The sequence below is a fragment of the Pochonia chlamydosporia genome, chromosome 5 (genome assembly GCF_001653235.2).
Source record: "Pochonia chlamydosporia 170 chromosome 5, whole genome shotgun sequence".
NCBI lineage: Eukaryota > Fungi > Ascomycota > Sordariomycetes > Hypocreales > Clavicipitaceae > Pochonia > Pochonia chlamydosporia.
This window is the reverse complement of record NC_035794.1, coordinates 1,519,518-1,539,570: the sequence shown is the minus strand read 5'-3', so window position 1 is coordinate 1,539,570 and position 20,053 is coordinate 1,519,518. Positions and strand designations below refer to the sequence as shown.

Genomic DNA, 20,053 nt, shown 5'->3' with positions numbered 1-20,053 from the left:
GATGTGGTGTGGAGGTCAGCCAGTAGCAGTCAAGTAGCAAGAGAAGTTGACTGGTGCGATGGACCAGACAGCATCAGGTCTTGATATTCAACAGATCCAAACCAGACATATACGGGAAGGAGCGTCCCTTGCACAACTTCCCACGACTGCCAACAACAAACATTGAAGGCATTCAATGTTGGATTGGTGCCACTCCATGTCCTGTTCCCTCTGTTGAATCGACCATCATCTGCAGCATTTGGATCATTCCACACTGAGCGTTGGAGAGACTGAATCTGATAGCATGCCCCATGCTGAACAAGCCTTCCCCTTCCACGTTTGCAAGACCCAATTCTAATTCTTCACCAAGCCCTACATCCAGCTGCCTAGCGAACGTTCCTAAAGGCGTGTCTCATTGCCTGCATGTCCCTCCTTTGGCAAGGGCTTCTTCAGAACCAACGGCCACAGCCCTTGGGCCAGGCACTCACATAACGCATCCCATCACGGGATATGAGGAGCATGACTGGCAATCTACAAATGGCATGCGGGCAAGACAGACCAACAGGGGGTCAAACACCCAACCCGGCGGCATGTTGATCATGTTCTGCACGGAGCGCCAAAGGTCGGTACCACCGTGCAACAGAACACACCTTGTCGTTCTCTCGGATGTGGCTACAGAAGACTATTATTTACGGACGAGTGATTTACTCTTATCGGCCTCCATGTACTCGGTACAGTACATACCCAGTATCCACTCTGAAGCTGAATTGCCACGCTCTCTTGGTTTTAGCCAGGAGCAGAGCATGCCATTGGCGTCGAGACATTGTGTTAGCCGGCGGGCCAGGTTCCCTAGTTGTCCCTGGAACCAGCAAAGAGCCCCAAGGAAGTCATTTGCAGCATCGTGTTCAGGCCCTCTCTTCGATACAGATCCGAGATTAGATCAGCTGGGAAATCTCAACGTCAGAATGGGCTGGTCTGGGCCGTGATGGAGCCCTGCCCGAGGGTCAGGTGATAAGGCAACGAAACTTGAGCAACGGGGCATTTTTGGAAACCTGGGCGGGACTGCTGACCAAAGCACTGGCCGGGACAGGGGCAGAGGATCAAACCAGGGGATGGGAGAGGTCAATAGTTGATTGACGACCCAAGATACACACATCTGCGCCTTCGCGAGACCGGCGGCCAACAGGACGGAGACGATAACCAGTGACCAGGAACGCACAAAAAAAAAGGACCAAAAACAAACAAATCCTCCCTGGATGCGACAATATGCATGCTTTCCAATACATATTTTTGACGAGACTGCAGGTTATTTGCCACTATGACGCATGATGGGGCTGGTAAGAGAGAACATCCAAATATGAGGTGTTTTTCTTTTCTGGCAAGCATGTTACCTTGGGCAATTGATCCTCACGAGGCAGATAACATTCTAGTCCTTTCAAACAAAAGGTCTTGCACGAGGGAGCAAAGTACACGACTTCTTTTTGGCCTCCGTCGTCAGTAAGTTCGATGCATCAGTATTATCACCAGTTCAAATAGCCCACCTCTGGCCGGGGTAATGGCCGCTCACCAGGACTAACCTGCAAAACCCCTGTGACACATGTCCAAAAAAACCACCGGAAGCACCAGCATGGTCAGCACCAGGGGTGGGTATTTTGAGAAGTTCTCAAAGCAGAAACGCCAAAGTCAACGATACGACGGTCCCAAGCACTTTGAGGGTCATTCCGTAGCTGCTGGATGGATGCTGTGTTGCATCCGTGGTGTGCCGGCCATCTTGCAGGGAACCAGCGATGACGAGACCGGCATCATCAAGTCTCCTTTTGACTTCCGCTTGCCGGGCCATTAGCGCCATGCTGCCAGTCTCAAAATTGAGCACATGAGCACTTCCAAGCCCAACGCTGCGGGTCCACCCCATTTTAGTACGTCGAGGTTTCTGTGGTTGAGGCGTCACTCGAGTATGACCCTGGTTCGTCTCCATCTCACATCCACACCTGCGTCCCTGTCCTCGGTGAAAGATGATATTCGGGTTGTATTGTAGGTGTTTGGAACGAGGCAACAAGAATCATCTCCTGTGAGATGGAAGTCCAGGACTGCGACCACGTACGTACGTACCTAGGTAGGTACTTTACTGTACTGAACTCCGTCCCATTTGTGATTACATTACTGTCTGGTACTTCGTATGCTCCAAGTTGTCACGCGCCCCCGGTGGCTCATTTTTTTTTGCCCGTAGTCAGCCAACCCGTGCAACTCCTTTAATAATGAAGCCACTTGCTCTTCAACCTTTGTTCTTGAATTCCATTTGTTCTCGTTTGGAAACGCTGTCTGGCGCGGCATCTTCTAATACTACGTACTGCGACCTGCACCGAACAACCGGAGGGGATATAGCCTTGAGCACCGACGTTGAATTTGTTATTAGTCGTACATCGACATCGAAGGGACATTCAAAGGTATAGTACGAAATCCTGTGTCAATCCTACAAGCATTGCCTCTGTCATTTGTTACTGGTATCACCACTGGACTGCCCTTTCTTTCCATTTATCCTGTTCTGTTGGAGCCGTTGAATTCGTCGTCCAAGTTGCAAACCGTGGCAGAGCGAACTACAGCACATTGGCAATTCGATGTTCTGAATGGAGTACAATATTACACGGATCATGACCGTCCACACTCTCTCAAGATGTTCATGGCCAGCAACAACAGGGACATGAGCAAATCACTGACGGACTGACGGACTGACGGACTGACGGACTGACTGACCTACTGACTGCCTGCCCCTCTTCCACACGGTGGTCCAGTCCAGTCAGCTAACTTGACGCCATGTTCCCATGAGCATCCGCTTTGGCGCCAACAGGAGGCAGATCACTTGTTGGCCCAGCTTTTTTTTCAAGGCTGGGTTGGGGCAGGGACTTTGACATGGCACGGGGCCAGCGAATTTTTTACTTTCTGACAAACGACGCCACATCCGCTGTTAGACATTGGAAATTGGACTGGACACACCAGACACAAGACACAAGGCACCAGACCTTGGCCAGCTAGCCAGCCATTGGCAGCATCACAGCATTGAGAGAGAGAACATGAAACCAATACTGACTTGACAAGAGTTGGAATAGTACGCACACGTTTGACTGCACCCTGACCGAGGATAGTCGAGATCCTCGCGACGAAACCCAAGACAGACGACATATCTTTGCCCCTGGCATCACATCGCTCAAGCTGAAGCTCTGGCAAGGTTCTCCGTACTGGACTGCACCTGAAAGTACGGAGTACGAGAACGCACATCAACATTCAACAGGAGAAAGGAAGCTGTCTGTAATACCCTGGCAGCTAGCTGGCAAGCTTTTGAAGACCCCGGTCGCACACACAAGTGGTACACACCATTTGACCGTTTGTGCATCAGCTTGATGGTCCAATACCTGTGACATCCACATCCAGTTCAAGTCACCCTCCTGAGCAAGCCAGGACCAAGTTACTTGAATCAAGTACTCAAGTACAGTACCAGCTCGGCTTGATTCTAAAGTTGACTTGACCTGTCCTGAGTGCAAGTGGAGACCTCAGTGCCAGAGGTTGTGCCCCGCACCAACCAGATCAGACCAGACACACCAGTACCTTGACTTTCGCTGTCAACTTCCATCACGAAGCACTTGAGCAGTCAGGTCAGTCGACTCTCAGCTCGAGACACAAGGCTCAACAAGACAATCAATATTCACCAGCCTTGATACTTGAACTTCGGATTGAGTCCAGCATACAGGTTACTGAGAAACCAATACTTGAGTTCGTGAGATCTGGACATTTGAATGCCAACAACAGCTCCCGCAGTTGATTGTTTGCCAGCCCTACCCCTCTGTTGCTGATCCATGTCGTGGCCCTGGTCTTGAACCCAAGTTACCAGTTGACCAGACCAAACTCTGAATTGACATTGAACTGACCAGATCAGATCAGATCAGACCAGAGAAGCAAAGCACGGCTCAACTTCCTGCACCAGACCACGCAGTCCCAGTCCCAGTCCCAGTCCCAGTGCCCCCTCCAAGTTCACCGGCTCAACTGGGACCAAACAAGACCAGCCAGACCAGACCAGGCCAGACTTCACTATACCCCAGTGCCCAGCCCCCATCAGCGGCTGCCTCCTGCAACACGACCAGAACCAGCAAAGTCAACATTGAAGTCACTTGTGCAAGCAAGCACCATTCCTTCAGTCGCCTGGTCCAGCCCACCAGACCCCAGCCAACCCAGCCAACCCAGTCCACCAGACTCAACTCCTGTCCAGTCCAGTCGAGTCCCATCCTGGCTCTGAGCATTCCTGTCAAGTCCTTGGACTACCAGCCTCCGACCTCACGCCTTCATTGTCTTGGGTCAAAACCACCAGGCCCGGTCAAACTCATCCAGTTTGTTGCGAACGATATATCTCTGCCCTCGTGAATTGCCTCGTGTTGGTGTTCTGCCACAAGTCTATTATTTCTCTCTTGTCCTTCTTACGTCCACCGGTTGTCGTCAACGGCTCCCTCCCTCCGCGATCAGTCGACCTCAGTCCAGTCCCCTCCAGCTTGCTTGCTTGCTCACTCGCTCGCTCGCTCGCTTGTCGCCAGGCCCGTCACCCGTCACTCGTCACCCGTCACCCGGTCTAGCCCCAGCTCCAGCTTGCAAGCTCCAGTCCAGCTCCCGCTCCCGCTGGACACTGAAAGGCCGCCGCCTTGTTCGTGCCTTGCCCCTCCGCCCGTCACTTCCCACTTGCATCCATCCATTCGCAAACATTCGCCTTCATCTCTCTCCCAAACAGCCCAACAACGTCTCGACCGCCGTTTTCGCCCTCGAATCCGACCGTGTCCAACCTTGCACAGTTCTTCGACTGAATAGCATTATCGGCGTCGTTTGAATCCCAGTCTGGTGAGTTCTTTTGGTTTCTTCTTGGTCTTGTTTGCTTTCTCTCCCCCCCGTCCTTCGTGCCCGCCCCTCTCGTCCTTCTTCCTGTCTCGGTGCGGCCTTATTTTCCCTCACATCGGTCTTCCTGTGCAATTCCTTCGTTGCTGCTCTACGACGGCAAAGAAATCGAGGAATTGTCTGTTTACACTTTCTTCCACATCTATCCGGCCATCCGCTCCTCGCTTTTTGTCAAGGGCTGTGCGTCGCAAATCTTCAAACAATCAGCTGCAGCCGCCGTTCAGAACCCCACCACTTGGGCCACGGTCAATCGCACTCGACTTCCGTCCCGCTCGCATCCGTCTCCGGCCGTATTCCCTATACAATCTCCCTATCCTTTGTGTAGTTGCATCGCCTTTCCTCCCGACTGCGGGTTTCTTGCAGTATCCTGATGTCATTGTTTCTCCCTGTATGCATATCGCTGCATTTGCCAGGACTATCCGGGTCTTGGGGAAGCCAAAATAGCATTGTCAAATGCGCGTCCTTCTGGTGTCTGGCTACAGCGTCTGCTGCTGCACCGCTCTGGCTTTAGAAGTTTCCTCGCTGAACGGAATCCATTCAAGCGTCATTTGAATTGTCTGAGGCACTTGAGGCGCAGCACAAGACTTTTATGTTTCTGTTCAATGATCAACTTTACCCTGTTGCTTCACAACGGTTGTCCTTTGCGTCTTAGCATGAGGCTGCCAGCCTGCCAGCTTGCTTCTCTTTTTCGCCCACCTCCTGACACTTTGTTTTCTTTGTTTCTGCTTCTCGGTTTCTCTCATTGCTTAACAGCGACGTGGATGTCTTTTGTACTGACAACTCGTGTTATCTTCCCTTATGAAACAGGTAGCCACTTTGGAGTACTACTTTTGCGTTCTCTGTCCAACACCACAGTCGCCTCGATTCTACGAACCGAGACGATAGTTTTTTATGCCCATCACTTGGGCCGTGGACCAATCTTTTCTACCCCTCTGCACCATCAACTCTAGGCTTTCACTCAACAAAGTTGCCCATCACGGCCCGATACGTTGTGCTTGAGATTTCGCCTCATCCCACCTCACAACCTGGGTCATTTGCTGTCGATACTCGGTAGCAGTAGATTGTTGGGTTTGGTTTCATAACACCAAGGATGTCGTCTCATCGGCCAAATGCATTTAACAGCCTCAGGATGGGGGGTACGTACTACTTGTCGCTTTCCCAAGTTGGGTGCAATGGTTTCAAATAAGGTTGCTGATCTGTATGACAGAAGTCATCCGCGAGAAGGTTCAAGATGGAATTACAGGAGAGACTAGAGACCTGCAGTATACGCAATGCAAGATCGTAGGCAACGGCTCGTTCGGTGTTGTATTTCAAACAAAGCTGTCCCCATCCGGAGAAGATGCCGCTATCAAGCGGGTTTTACAAGACAAGAGATTCAAGGTTGGTTAGGATCACCCGTAAAGACGGGGCGAAAGCCAAGTCCCCGCTAACCCTCTACAGAATCGTGAACTTCAAATCATGCGCATCGTTCGACACCCAAACATCGTTCAACTCAAGGCGTTTTATTACTCCAATGGCGAAAGAGTACGTGCTCCTGTCAATATGGCTCATATTTTCTACTCCCATGCTGACGAACCATGAAGAAAGATGAAGTATATCTCAACCTGGTCCAGGAGTTCGTTCCAGAAACCGTATACCGAGCTTCTCGATTCTTCAACAAGATGAAGACCACAATGCCCATCCTGGAGGTCAAGCTGTATACGTATCAACTCTTCAGAGCACTGGCATATATCCACTCTCAAGGGATATGCCATCGTGACATCAAGCCTCAAAATCTTTTGCTCGACCCCAATAGCGGTATCCTTAAATTGTGCGACTTTGGTAGCGCCAAGATTCTCGTTGAGAATGAGCCAAATGTCTCATATATTTGCTCACGATACTACCGTGCCCCAGAGTTAATTTTTGGCGCCACGAACTACACAACCAAAATTGGTGAGATGAACCAGCCTAGAATTTAACTCGTGCAAACTCCATTGCTAACATGAATGATAAGATGTCTGGTCAACTGGGTGTGTCATGGCCGAACTGATGCTCGGCCAGCCCCTGTTCCCAGGCGAGTCTGGAATTGATCAATTGGTTGAGATTATCAAGGTCCTTGGCACCCCAACCCGAGAACAAATTCGCACCATGAATCCGAATTATATGGAGCACAAGTTTCCTCAGATCAAACCCCACCCATTCAACAAGGTATTCCGGAAGGCGGATGCAAACGCCATCGATCTGATTGCGCGCTTATTGGAATACACGCCAACCGAGCGACAATCGGCCATTGACGCCATGGTACACCCGTTCTTTGACGAACTGCGGGACCCAGGCACCAAACTGCCCGATTCTAGACATGGCTCTGGTCAGCTCCGAGACTTGCCTGCTCTGTTCGACTTTACACGCCACGGTGAGCATAGACTCAAGTTTTGCTCCATATTCCCTGAAATGTGACTAACCCGTGTTTCTGACACAGAGCTTTCAATTGCACCACACCTAAACGCACAGCTTGTTCCTGCTCACATCAAACCGGTCTTGGCCTCACAAGGACTCGACATCGACAGTTTCACGCCAATGACGAAGCAAGAGATGATTGCGAAACTGGATTGATCGCCCATACACGCAGACAGGAGAGGTAGCAGGCCCTTGGTTGCTGAAATAGCATCAGGTGGCTCTGGAACATATACCCCCTCCACTCCCGGCACCGAGCTGAAAGTGGAACATTGGGGGAGATGCTCGATGTGCAAATCAGAACGAGATGTCGGGAGAAGGAATTTGTGATCTTGAGGCTGGTGGTTGCTTATGAGGGCGACATTGCCTTAACCGCCAACCGGAAGCGAGATGGCCTTTGGGGAATGTGTGTTCTAGGAATTTGAGATCGACTCTCAACTTGCGACGAAGAGAAGCGATCAAGTGGAGGACCCTCGAGGACCCCTCGAGGTCCCGATGGAGGTTTTCTTGTAGGGCGACGGGGCTTTAATCTATTACTCTTGGGAAAACAGCCAGGGTGGCTGAGTCACACGTGGGAGACGATAACGCTTTTTAGACCAAATTTCGATGCATGACAAAGGGAGGCTATTACTTTCGTTTTTCTTTTTTCTTCCACGTCCATGTGTCACCAGTCCATTTTGGTGTTACGGTCTTGGAAGGACTGGCTTGCTTTGTTCCATCATTGTCTTTTTTCTCCTTTTATTTTTGCACAGACCTTGGTTAAGGACTTCCTGTCACGACAACGGGAGGAAAGCAAAAAAAAAACCTGGGTAGCAGCCATGCCATGCCATGTCAGTGTTGGTTGGTGGAAAACGGTCTCTTTGAACTTTATGGAAATGGCCTGAACATCGAACCTCCGATGGGCCAAACAGGGGCTTACGAGCAATGGAATGAGGGATACTGGAGCAATATTCTATGAGTAGCGTATCTGGAGGTGTAGTTTTGACGTCAGAGTGAAAAAGAAAACAAAAGAAGAAGATTTGCTTGAGATTTCATTACTATAGGGAGCGAATCTACTGATGATGATGACTTGTTTGTGTTGTTGCCAACATGTGCAACTGAACTGGGACAGTACCATCATGAAGAGGTCAGTGCTCACGCCAGATAGTGAGGGCCACTGGATGAGTGAAGTTCCGGCTTAACCCCGACATTGGTGTATTTGCATTTACCATTACGGTATATGAATAAAATTAGGTTCCCTTTCTTTTTATTACATTTAATGTACGGAGTACCTAGGCATGTATACCATCTCAATGTCGCACAGGATGAAAACAATTTCTGCCTGAGGCATGCAAGATTAGCTCGGGTCCACCCTGCAGCAAGCGCATCTGTGCATCAACTTGGGTTTCCACGTCGAGCTCTTCCATGCAGGCAAGAGCTGAGTGACGCCAACCCTCATGAGATTGCTTCAACATCTGCCTTTGACACCACCCATTGGCTGCAACGAGAAAATTCTTTAGTTCCAACGGCAATTGTACAATGGCGGACTACGATAGACGCCACTCCGGTGGCCATCACAACCGCAAGAGGCGATACAGAGGTTCGTCGCAGGTCGCGCAGCTTGTCAACAGCGCGTGGGATTTTTCTTCGCAAGAGCAAACTGACAAGTACCTCACAACTTAGATGATGATGAACACTACGATCGCCGCCAACAGCGCAGACGAACAGATTCAGCACCTGTACCGGTTCGACTTCGCCGCCAGCTACTAAGTCTTGCTGATTCGCCATTACGACGATGGTCCGAAGAAGTCACATCTATTGCGCGAATGGTCACGGAAAATTACGAAGACGAGAACCTGCGCAACACTTTTGTCAATTTGGTCCTGCAGCTGGCTGTGGAGCAACCACTCAAGACGCCATTTGTTGGTGCTGTCGTGGTGGTTGCTAACGCACTCAAGGCAGAGCTGTTGGGCGTGGTGGTTGCTCGTCTGGCAACGGAGCTGGAGCAGAATATTGCGCAAGGCAATTGGAGAGAGGTGAAGCTGCTTTTGAAACTGTTGGCATGCTTGCAGGGGTGTTTGGAAGGGAATGGCATCTTTCCGTTATTGGAGGAGCTGTTCATGAGGGCTGCCGACTTGCAGACGGCTAGCTCTGACGACGTAAGTTTTTGTCTGGGACTCCTTGCAGAGACGCTACTTTGGAAAGTGCTAATTTGAATCATAGGTTATCGGGACTGAGATTGTCAAGATCATTCTTCTTACTATTCCGTATGCGATGGCGGCTGTGCCAGGACAATTTACCCAACAAGCGGCCGAGCTTATGGAAAAGACGGACATTATTGCATCGGAACCTCATGCACTTCAAGCCCTTGTCGATCCTTTCCACCCCGAAGGAGAAGATGAAAGTCCCGCTGCGGCAATGAGCCTGTGCATGCTCCTTCAGAAGCAATTGCAGGCAGAGGCTGGAAGGGATTGGGCGCTTCCCTCCATCCCTCGACCTTGGCAGATGCCGTTGGAAGAGGTGGAGACTCAGGACAAGCTTGCAAATGCCACGAAGCATGCACTCCCTACAATCTCTGTCCCGTCGACAGCTATTGCCGGACCACGTCTGCTCTTCCCTGAGGTGTACTACTCAGTGTACGGTGACCAAGAGGTTGAGTCGGTACCGCCTCCGGACAACATCGCCGCATCACTGATACGCGATGCGCTGGCTGATACCATCAATATTCTCGACTTTAACAGAAATGCCACGGCTCGATTCTTGATGGACCTTGACTGCTATTTCGCGGATGGGACGTTTGTCAAACGGGCCACCCCATTTGATGAGCTGCGGAACCAACCTGATGGCCGGTCGACGTGGAAGCCCGAAGATGTTGCCGTAGATGCCGTTTTCTCACAGCTCTTTCAGCTCCCCAAACCCGAACACAAAGTTGTCTACTACCATGCCGTCCTGACTGAAGCTTGCAAGCTTGCCCCCGCGGCAATCGCCCCCAGCCTCGGCCGAGCTATTAGATTCTTGTACCGGAACACACCCAGAACGGACTTGGAGCTTAGCTACCGCTTTATCAACTGGTTCTCACACCACTTGAGTAACTTTGGCTTTACATGGAAATGGACAGAATGGTCCGAGGATACTGATCTGCCGGACCTGCACCCCTGCAAATGGTTCCTCCTCGGAGCCTTGGACAAGGAGATTCGTCTCAGTTTTGCACAGAGAATTCAAAAGACGCTTCCTGAGCCATACCAACCACTCATTGGGCCCGATAAAGAAAAAGATGTTCCTGACTTTAAATTCAGTAACCCTGGTGCGTACCTTGACCCGACAACTTGCCCCTCAAATATAAAGTACATGTGAAATCTAACCCCTTCCAGACACCCCCTTCTCCAAGGAAGGCCAAGAAATAGGAGCGCTTCTCCGTCGCAAAGCACCAGACGAAGACTTCCAACCAACAATCGACAGCATCCAAGCACAAGCAGCTGAACACGCTCTCGACCCCATCATCGCCAGCACAGACGTCTTCATGACAGCCGTATGCTGGGTCGGTTCCAAATCCCTCAGCCACGTCCTCGCGTGCATCGACCGCACAAAGGGCCGCCTCATAGACGTCGGAACGGCTCATCCTGCCGCACGCTCCCAAATCATCTCCTCTGTCATGAACTACTGGGCCGCTCACCCGGGCGTAGCAATCACCATTATCGAAAAACTCCTCAATTACTCTATCCTCACACCCTTTTCCATCGTGGACTGGACCCTCGTCGCTAGTACCCCTTCAAATGGGACGCAGGGCGGCGAGGCACTTGGCCATTCACACATTTTCGAACTTGTCTCCAACACGGTAGCCAAGGTGAGCGGGCGTGTTCGCCAACTTCTCACGTCACCCGAGGCGGATGACGAAACGCGCCAAAAGGAGGTTTCTTCCATGAGGGACTTGTTCCGCGCTATTAACGATGCGTTGGCAAGTTGGGCGGCTGGAAGTAAGGATCAGTTGATGGAGGATGGGGACGGCTCCTCAGCGAGAGAGGCCATGATTCGGAGATGGGGACAGCGCTGGCTACGCGTTTTCAATAGGCTGGCCGCCATTGAAGAGACGTTTGTGACGGAGGCCAAGAACGGGAGGTGGAATCAAAAGGAAACTACGGACGGGGTACAGCCCTCAGATGTCCAGGCGTAAAAGGGTCGCCAACGATACTGTATAGTATATAGACGTGTAGGTTAGTCAAGTTAAATGGGTACAAAATCATATTCACTTTCATAAGGATATCGACCCCAACGCCGTACTAGATAGAATGCTAATCATACAATCAACTTGCGTTTTATCGGCTGCACCTTGTCCTCCGTCTCCCCTCTCAGTTGTTTAATCTTGTCGAGTAGATGACTAGCAAGTATTAGATGTCATGTCGTTCTGCGAGATTGCTCCACTAGAGCGCTGAAAGTCTGTCCACTAGGACCGGAGTCTGCTTCTTGTGTGTCCGGGAGCGGAGGTGTGTGAGGGGACTGGATTGGCAGGGGAGGATAGAAGTGGACGAGTAGGAGAAAAGGTGGGAAGTAGGCATACTTTATGGGCATGTGGCCGCGGGAGCCCTCCCGCATAGCTAGATTCATGCGTGTGAGCTCTTGTTCGTGGTCGCGAAAGTGTTTGCGGATCCGCTCCTCGCATTCTTCGGCGTCACCACCGCGGACAATGTAGTTGCATCCTTCTTCGGTGCAAGTCCATGATTTGTCGGGGCCGTGGGGGGATGAATCGGGGACTTTTTCGGCCCTGATGACAAGCTTGATTGGTTCTACGTCGAAGCGGGATCTGGATTCATTGTCAGGCGGCTTTTCATCGTCGTCGTCGTCGTCGTCGTCGTCGTCGTCGTCGTCAATTTCGGTCTGCGCCTCCATGTCGGGCGGGTCGTCCATGGGTTCATCGTCGCCAAAATAATGAGAGCGTTTCATGTTGGGGGATTCTGACTCGGTCTCGTCTTCGAACTCGTCACGAGGTCGTTTCTTGGGGGCGCGGCCGATGGGGCGGAGAGAGGATTTCCCAGGAGTGCGTGCTGGCCACTTTCCTTGAGGTTTGGGAGTTTGTCTGTTTGAGGCGTGTCTGCTGTCTTGGGGGTCGGCCACGGGTGTGGAAGGTGCCTGGGACGAGGCGGTGCCTTTCCGGGGCTGGGACTTGCGAGGGACGAAGCTTATGGGGAAGTCGGTAGGTTTATATGCTAGTGGTCGGAAGGGCTTTGTCGCCAGGGTTTTGAGTTCGCTGTATATTTCGTGGGTGTGGTATTTAGGGTCCAAGGTTTCGATGAGTGCCTTAGAGTAGTAGTGTAGACAGTCTTGGACGGGTTGTTTATATGAGCCTACGCGGCTGTCTCTGTAGGTGGTGAAGGAGTATGTGAAGTATAGCTTGCTGACAGTCGATGAGTATACCATGCCCTTTTTGCTGGACACCATTGTCTGGTACATGTCCTCCAAGGCATTGAGGACCGATTGCAGAGGCGAGTCAGCAGCATTGTCCTGCTCACCTCGAACATAAAGTGGCATAATTGGGTTTGCAGCAGTGTCTACTTGAACTGGCTTCTCCGGAGGTTTAGGACTGTTTTTTGAGAGTGGCTTTGGTCTTTGACTTTGTTGAAACACCTTGCTATCCGTGATTTCCACGCTGCTGCTTTTTATTGACCGTGATCGAGCAGTCTCCCGGGAACTGTGCTCTGTGTCGGACGCATATGGTTGGAGGCGTAGCTTTTCAGCAGCGTCTTGAATTTTCTTTTTAAGATCCTGTTGTGGCAGGGTCAGCATTTTGCCATGCTAAATAAATAACGGAGTCAACCTACAGCATGTTCTGTGTTCACCCACTTATAAAACGCCGTCGATTGCCAATTGTCCACCAGTCCGTGGTTTTGTGCGAATTGGTCGATGAAAAAAGCGCTGTGCTCGTTCGCCCTTTGAATAACCTCTTCCAACGTTGCGCCATCACCGACTCGAGCCGCGTACTGCGTCTTTCGTTAGATCCGACATGCCCCGGGTTAATTAGATGACATTGACAAACCTTGTGAAATACTTGCGCCAGCTCATCCATCATGGAAGAGTTCTTTCCCCGCTTCGGCTTCTTCGGTGGATCTTCTGCGTAGATATCAACCATGTTGTAATACATGGTAGTAGCCTCGCACATCTTGTTGTACGTGGCTTGGTATGCCGGGCTTGGATTAATCTCGTACCAGCCTCCTTGCCCCGAGACCCAGATCAACGGTCTTCCATCTTCTGATTCTCCAATAGAGTAGGAAGTGCATCGTCGAATCTCGAGCGGGGTGGAGGAGCGTACTCGCATGAGAACTGGAAAAGTAAGTGTTAGACTTGACTTGACCGAGTTGGTTGAAGAGAGGAATTGGGAAATGCGTGAGGGAAGTCTTGCGCGCGGCTGCGTACGATTGGCTTTTTGTGAAGGATCGTCAATTATGAGATTGCCCTTGACGATAAATGGGCCGCGGTGGCTGACATGGAGGGCATTTTCAATGGTCTCGCCATCTTTATTGAGGACTATGGCGTCTTGTAGCTCAAATACTGGCCAGTCATCCAACGATGTGCCTTTTGGAACCGATTTCACGACCGAGGTTTCTTTGCGCCAGCGAATTTGCGAGTTGTCGACGGTTTCCACGCTGGATGTGGACGCCCTGCGCCTGCGCCCGGCCATGTTGACTATAAGGAAAGGGAGGACGGCATAAAAGGCATTCGAAGAAGTTCGTTGCCCGGTGGAAGCAGTTTGGAAATGGAACGTGATGACGGCACGCGAGTTGAAGCCGATTAGATTGAAATTGGCGGGGCAGGCTTGACGTTTTTGTATCCATGTAGCATGCAGACCAGATTGGACATGGAGTGACAAACGGAGCAACGCGACCAGACTTTAGTGGAAGTCTGGTGGCGCCATAATACTGGAGCACAACATTGAAATGCAGCCAGGCCTCGCAACCAGACATCAATGGATTCATGGAGCCGGACTTTGAATGGTGCGCAGAGCATTGCTTGCATGTGTATTGTATTTATTGTAATTTTTTTTTTTGGATTTACTTGTACTTGTATTGTATTATATTTATATTTTTTGCCTACCCTATGTATTATATTGTATTTGGTATTGTATTAAATACAATACATAGAAATTGCCACATATCGTATTGCATTAAATACAATACAATATAAATACAATAAAAAATACATTTGTATTGTATTTTCTGGCAATGCTCTGATGGTACACGACACGATGGAGTCATGGGGCAAGTGCTCCAGATGTCCGTACGGAACAGACCGTTCAACATTGAATGTTTAAGTTAGTGCAGAGCATCAAAGTGCCAGAAACTAGAGACTGCCCCGTCAAGTTCTTCTTCCTGCCTCCAAACTTCCAAGTTATTAACCAGACTCACCATGATGGGCGATACGCCTCTCTTTCCCCCAACCTCTACGATTCTTGAATCATGCCCATAGGACGTCTGCATCAATTGACCTTGACCAGCATGTGCTAAGTTGCATCTAAGGCACCCAGATCGCAACCAGCCCAGGTCAAGTGCTGTTTGTGGCGGACTGGAGGCTCCAGCTTAACTTCAATGCTCTTAGGACTTGACCAGGTCAAACGGCATCAATTGATCTGCTCAATGTGTTCCAGGATCTTGGCTGGGTCTGGTCTGGGGCTGCTGCCAGCTGAGACGGATTCCACTCTGTGGACATCTGGAGTTCCAAATCCATTGTTCAATATTAAGTTACTAGATCCAAATCTCACTAACTTCAACAGTGTCGGTAATTCACCTTGGATAGACAAAGATAGCAACAGGTGTTGACTTTTGAACACAGATTGAATGCAGTCCAGAAATCAGCCATTTTTGATGCGCCAATGTAAACCCCTGATGCTCCGAGCTCCGACTTTCAACAGCACAGACCAATCAGCCGCCACTTGCAGTTGACCCTTCAACGTTCAATGTGGCACGGCCAGGCTCCATCGCAAATGTGCCAGACCAGACTTTTTTTTCCTGCGCCCCAGAAAGCCCAGAAAGCTTGCATGCAGCGCATCAACCACACCCACGACTTTTTTCGTCATTGATTATCAGCAGTCTCGACATCTTGGTCCGTTCTGTTGCTTCCTTGGTTGCAGAGAGGTCATCGGGCGCGAATAAAGCAGGCGCGGTTGATCAATCGCATAACAGCTGCGTTTATTTACCCGATTGCTGACGAGTCCTGCGACAGCTTGGCCTTCGTTGTGCTCGTATGCGACGAGCTGGAAAGGTCTTGAAGATGGCGTCAGACGTCGTCCGCGATGGCGTCTTTGGTAAGTCTCTCTTCCACCATCTGGCGCATCATTTCGAGCGGTATACTTGCTTTGCACGGTTAGGACTCTTGCTAATCATGCTTCGCAGCCATCAACAAACCCTGTGGCCAGAGCTCGGCCCAGATTGTGCGAGAGTGTCAACAAGCGTTTAACCCCTCGACTTTCTTCCGACCCATGATCGAGGCCGAATTGGCGCGACGGCTTAAGGAGTCCGGAAAACAATTCAATCGTCGAAAGGCAGAGAAGAAGGCTTCGCAGGTCAAAATTGGGCACGGGGGAACACTGGATCCTCTGGCGACCGGCGTCCTGATTCTGGGCATCGGGTCTGGCACGAAAGTGCTGTCACAATTTCTTGACTGCACCAAGACGTACGAGACGACTGTGGTATTTGGTGTGAGCACAGACACCTACGATCGAGTTGGCAGAGTGTTGTCGAGAAAGGGTTATGATCATGTCACTAGGAAGTTGGTCGAGAAAGAGCTGGAGAGCTTCCGTGGCAAGCAGACTCAGATTCCACCGTTGTATTCAGCCCTCAAGATGAATGGAAAGCCGCTTTACGAATACGCTCGAGAGGGAAAGCCTATTCCCAGGGAAATCGAGGGTAGACCAGTGGAAGCTCTGGAAGTTGAGCTTGTCGAGTGGTACGAACCGGGGAAGCATAACCACAGGTGGCCGACTGAAGAAGCAGAGGCCGCGGAGCGCAATCTCGCCGAACAAGTGTGGAGAGTGAAGAAGCAACAGGAGACGGGCAAGACGTTGACACCCGAAGAGAAGGAGCAGGACGATCAGGCGATAGCAGCGCATGAAACGTTCAAGAAGCGATTTGAGGAGAGACAAGATGAGCTGATCAAGGACTCGCCATTCAAAAAGAGCCGGCATAGCAAAGACCCCACGGCCATGATGTCGGGAGCTTTGGGTCAAATGCCCCAGCCCGTCTATTCAAATAAAGGATCCAATCTGGTTCCCGCCACTCCAGACTCTAGCACGCCACCACCGTGGACTGACGAGGGACCACCAGCGTGCAAGATTCGTCTCACCGTGTCGTCGGGATACTACGTCAGGAGTTTCTGCCACGATCTGGGCTCCAAGCTCGGCACGGCGGCCATCATGGCAGAACTGAGCCGCGTCCGCCAAAGCGACTTTACTGTTGGAGGTATAAATACGCTGGAATATGAAGACTTAGCCAAGGGCGAAGAGGTCTGGGGTCCCAAGGTCGCTGATATGCTTGCCCGCTGGAACGGTGAGCCAGAGGGTAATTGGCCGGGAACGCAGGCAGGGTCCAAGTCGTCTCAAGACAAGGAAAAGTCATCGAAAAAGCAACAGCAGAAGAGCTCTCCATCTGCTGGGTCAAGCTCACCGGGCCGACAAGAGAAGAGAAGGCGGTCACCATCAAACGACTCGGCCGAACCTCCACGGAAAGCAGTCAAGCAGTCAGAAGAAGGAAAATCCAGCTTGGAAGTCGCAGCCAAGTCCGACGACGAAAAGTCGTGGAACGGAATTGAAGACTAAAGACGTTGATAAAGATAAAAAAGAAGTATAAACCTCTCGGACGGTGGCATTGGCGTTTGACGGAAAGGGAAAATTCAGCTACATTGGGAACATATAATGTCACGTTTTTTGAGCAGATGAGCATTTCAGTGTAGGCATCATTGGGGGTGAAGGAGTACAGAGCGATGCGGGGGAATATTCTGTGTGATACACATTATAATGATACATCTCTTGTTTTGATGCAGTCTTTATTTGCAATTGCCACGTCTAAATTTGACTCTAATATTATAACGCCTGGTATCATCCCACAAATCCAAAGCCCGTTTTTCGGTTCCCCAGTCCCAGTCCCAATCCCAATGCCATTACCAGTCCCTGACACCAATATCATCCAACCCAGTCATACTCATGAAGCCTCACTTCCCCTCCAACATATTCCTCACCCTCTCAATCCTCGCCATGGCCGACTCCAACCTCTCCAAGCGCATCCTCTTCTCCCCATCCCTCCTCTCCAGCTCACCCACCCTCTCCTCCAGCTTCGCCCTGGCCCTCCTCTCCGTCGCCACCATCTCATTTGCCTGCTCGAACAAACTGACACTCAGCTCCTCCACCTCCTTGCTCGTCGCGCTCAACCGCCCCTCCGCCTCCTTCCGCAGCGTCTGCTCCCGCGTCAGCGCCTCTATCAGATCCTCCGTCGACGCTGCGCCCGGTGATAGCGGCGCGCTGGGTCCCGGCAGCGGCAGCGAGTTCTGGCGGTGCACGTCGCCGCGCAGAGTGGGCGTCGACTTGCGCGGGTACAGCAGCGAGGAGAGCCGCGAGGTCGACTGCTGGAGGAGCGTGGGACTCTCGGGCTGCGAGGGCGTGGACGGCCGCTGGGCCTGCGTGCGCAGCTTGTGGATTTCTTCGTCGTACTTTGCGCATTGGCGGATCGCGTCGCTGGCTTTGGCGTTGAGGTCGGTGATGATGGCTTCTAGCTCGGCGATTTTTTGGTGCGCGGTGAGGAGGTCGGCCGAGGGGGGAGGGGAGCCGCAGGTCGGACAGCTGGGTGACATGGTGAGGGTGGCTGTTGCGGTCATGTTTGTGAGGTTTGCGTTTGGGATTTTTTTTTTGTGAAGGTATGTGAGATGGTGGTGAAGGTAAAGAGGACACATGCAAGCACTGGTGAGCTTTGGTCACGAGCGTCAAGTGTCAGGTTTTATCGTGGGGAAACCGAGGCCGCCTTTGACGCTGACATGCAGGTTGGTTGGACCCTGGGATGGACTGCGGCTGAGCTGCGTCAGGGATGGTGCGGATCGGCGCGCCTGTGTGATGGATAGATGAATGTCTTGCAGGGAGTGTCAAACTTCGAGGTTTGATGTTGGCGGTGCCGGTTTCGTGACATGGAGTCTGGTCAGTTTGTTTGTCTGGTTTGATTCGAGTCAAGGCGGGGCATGGAGATGCGGTTCCGCGGGTTTAGAGTTGGCAGGGGTTGAGAGCGTGGCTAGGGTTTGGTTGCTGCTGGTGAATATTTAAACCGCAGGTGTATGGGCCGTTTTATTGTTTAGAGGGCGACGATTGTGTTTGTGAATTTGGTGTTTTTGTATTGGTGGTTGCGAGGGGAGGAATGTGGAGGAATGTGGTGCAGCATGGATGTCGATGCTTTTGGTTGGATTGTGAGGTGTCACGACGGTGTTGTTTGCTGCACTGTTGACTTGGCGCCATGTTGGGAAATTAAATGATAAGGTATTTGTTTACAAACACTTCAATGTTTGATTGCATATCCTTATTTGCAGTGTCTTGACTACAGAATCCCTTGACACCGTGGGCTGCTGAATGGCGGGAACCCGAAGAAGGAGGCCAGGTCGATGCCGCGGATTCGACTAGCATCCAAGACTATTAAAGTTCATCAGGTGGGATCCTCACACAGCAGCCAAAAAACTTAACAACGTCGACTGAACGTATTCTAAACAGTCTGGTGCATCTATTCGGTGTACAACCTCACCTGGACTTACGCGTCCAGGTGAGCAGCCGTCATATCGACCTCATATGAATGGCTGAAACTAAGCCGTGTCGGCGAACTGGTAAAAGTAGTACCACGGCGATTTTCTTCTGTCTCTCTTTCTCTCTCTCTCATTGTTTCATTACTTTCCCTTTTCTTTTTGTTCCCTTTCCTAATCTGTCATGTACTCCCTGGCCCATTACAGTGTCGTGCATAGCATAGGGAAATGTCAGCACATATATGTACCCTTATGCACCTTGACTCATGGGCAGTCGACACGAATTGGCAATCATCATCAACCAAACTAGGATAAACGCCCGGCGGATTTCACACCGCGACTAATAAGGCGGGGAGAAAGAAGGGCAATCGCGACGGCGAGCTCGTTTGTTTCTCCCGAAAAAAGTTTCTGGAGTGGGACACAGTATCGTGACGTAGGATGAACTGCTGCAGCATTGCTCATATATGTTCTCATCGTTAGCTATCAACTACCTGGCTACCCAGCCAGCGAAACCTGGTAAATCTGATTGTGTCAAGTAGTAGACAGCCAGGCTACATCTTCACATTGACAGTTCTGCAGGTCCCGCTCCATGGTTCGACTGCCGTGTAAGCCACCTCATCCACCTTCAGTCTAGATCTTTCGGGGATAATCCACCTTCAGTCTAGATCTTTCGGGGATAAGCACCCCAGACGCCTCGATATGTGCGGCTATCCAAAGCTTTCGATCTTGTGAGGTGCTTAATTGGAAGCTATGATATTCTGACAAGTGCAGTGAGGGCCGTGTCGTGTGACAAATCCATGTATATATAAATACGAGTGCGGCTATACTAAGAATTGTGTCAACGGAATATAACCTGTACTATCTCTCTGCATCAGCGGAGCGTTCCCTTTTGCTGGAATGACCCAGCGGTCATTTTCTTTGATAAATCGCCTCGCCTATTTCAATCTCCTGCCATGATTCTTTACAAAGCATCTAGATCAAA

The 20,053-nt window shown here is 51.0% G+C and overlaps 6 protein-coding genes across 6 annotated transcripts; 4 read left to right on the top strand and 2 right to left on the bottom strand.

Annotated features, from left to right (window-relative positions):
- Positions 1-290: 290 nt before the first annotated feature.
- Positions 291-965, top strand: VFPPC_05768 (hypothetical protein; the record flags this gene model as incomplete). The annotated part of the gene is made up of 1 exon (XM_018284908.1): positions 291-965. The coding sequence occupies one exon, from the start codon at positions 291-293 to the stop codon at positions 963-965; it is 675 nt and encodes a 224-aa protein (XP_018141817.1).
- Positions 966-5,998: 5,033 nt separating this feature from the next.
- VFPPC_05766 (glycogen synthase kinase-3 beta) lies at positions 5,999-7,500 on the top strand (the record flags this gene model as incomplete). The annotated part of the gene is made up of 6 exons (XM_018284907.1): positions 5,999-6,044; positions 6,116-6,288; positions 6,349-6,432; positions 6,492-6,840; positions 6,902-7,300; positions 7,367-7,500. The coding sequence occupies 6 exons, from the start codon at positions 5,999-6,001 to the stop codon at positions 7,498-7,500; spliced, it is 1,185 nt and encodes a 394-aa protein (XP_018141816.1).
- Positions 7,501-8,859: 1,359 nt separating this feature from the next.
- Positions 8,860-11,491, top strand: VFPPC_05765 (cap binding protein; the record flags this gene model as incomplete). Its single annotated transcript, XM_018284906.1, has 4 exons — positions 8,860-8,920; positions 9,004-9,479; positions 9,544-10,624; positions 10,692-11,491. The coding sequence occupies 4 exons, from the start codon at positions 8,860-8,862 to the stop codon at positions 11,489-11,491; spliced, it is 2,418 nt and encodes an 805-aa protein (XP_018141815.1).
- A 221-nt stretch (positions 11,492-11,712) lies between these two features.
- On the bottom strand, positions 11,713-13,990 carry VFPPC_16221 (hypothetical protein; the record flags this gene model as incomplete). The annotated part of the gene is made up of 4 exons (XM_018293974.1): positions 11,713-13,077; positions 13,134-13,292; positions 13,349-13,632; positions 13,726-13,990. The coding sequence occupies 4 exons, from the start codon at positions 13,988-13,990 to the stop codon at positions 11,713-11,715; spliced, it is 2,073 nt and encodes a 690-aa protein (XP_018141814.1).
- Positions 13,991-15,576: 1,586 nt separating this feature from the next.
- On the top strand, positions 15,577-17,119 carry VFPPC_05763 (tRNA pseudouridine synthase B; the record flags this gene model as incomplete). Its single annotated transcript, XM_018284904.1, has 2 exons — positions 15,577-15,610; positions 15,699-17,119. The coding sequence occupies 2 exons, from the start codon at positions 15,577-15,579 to the stop codon at positions 17,117-17,119; spliced, it is 1,455 nt and encodes a 484-aa protein (XP_018141812.1).
- A 392-nt stretch (positions 17,120-17,511) lies between these two features.
- Positions 17,512-18,147, bottom strand: VFPPC_13900 (ribosomal protein L32; the record flags this gene model as incomplete). The annotated part of the gene is made up of 1 exon (XM_018291672.1): positions 17,512-18,147. One exon carries the CDS (start codon positions 18,145-18,147, stop codon positions 17,512-17,514), a length of 636 nt encoding a protein of 211 aa, XP_018141811.1.
- Between the last annotated feature and the right edge of the window lie 1,906 nt (positions 18,148-20,053).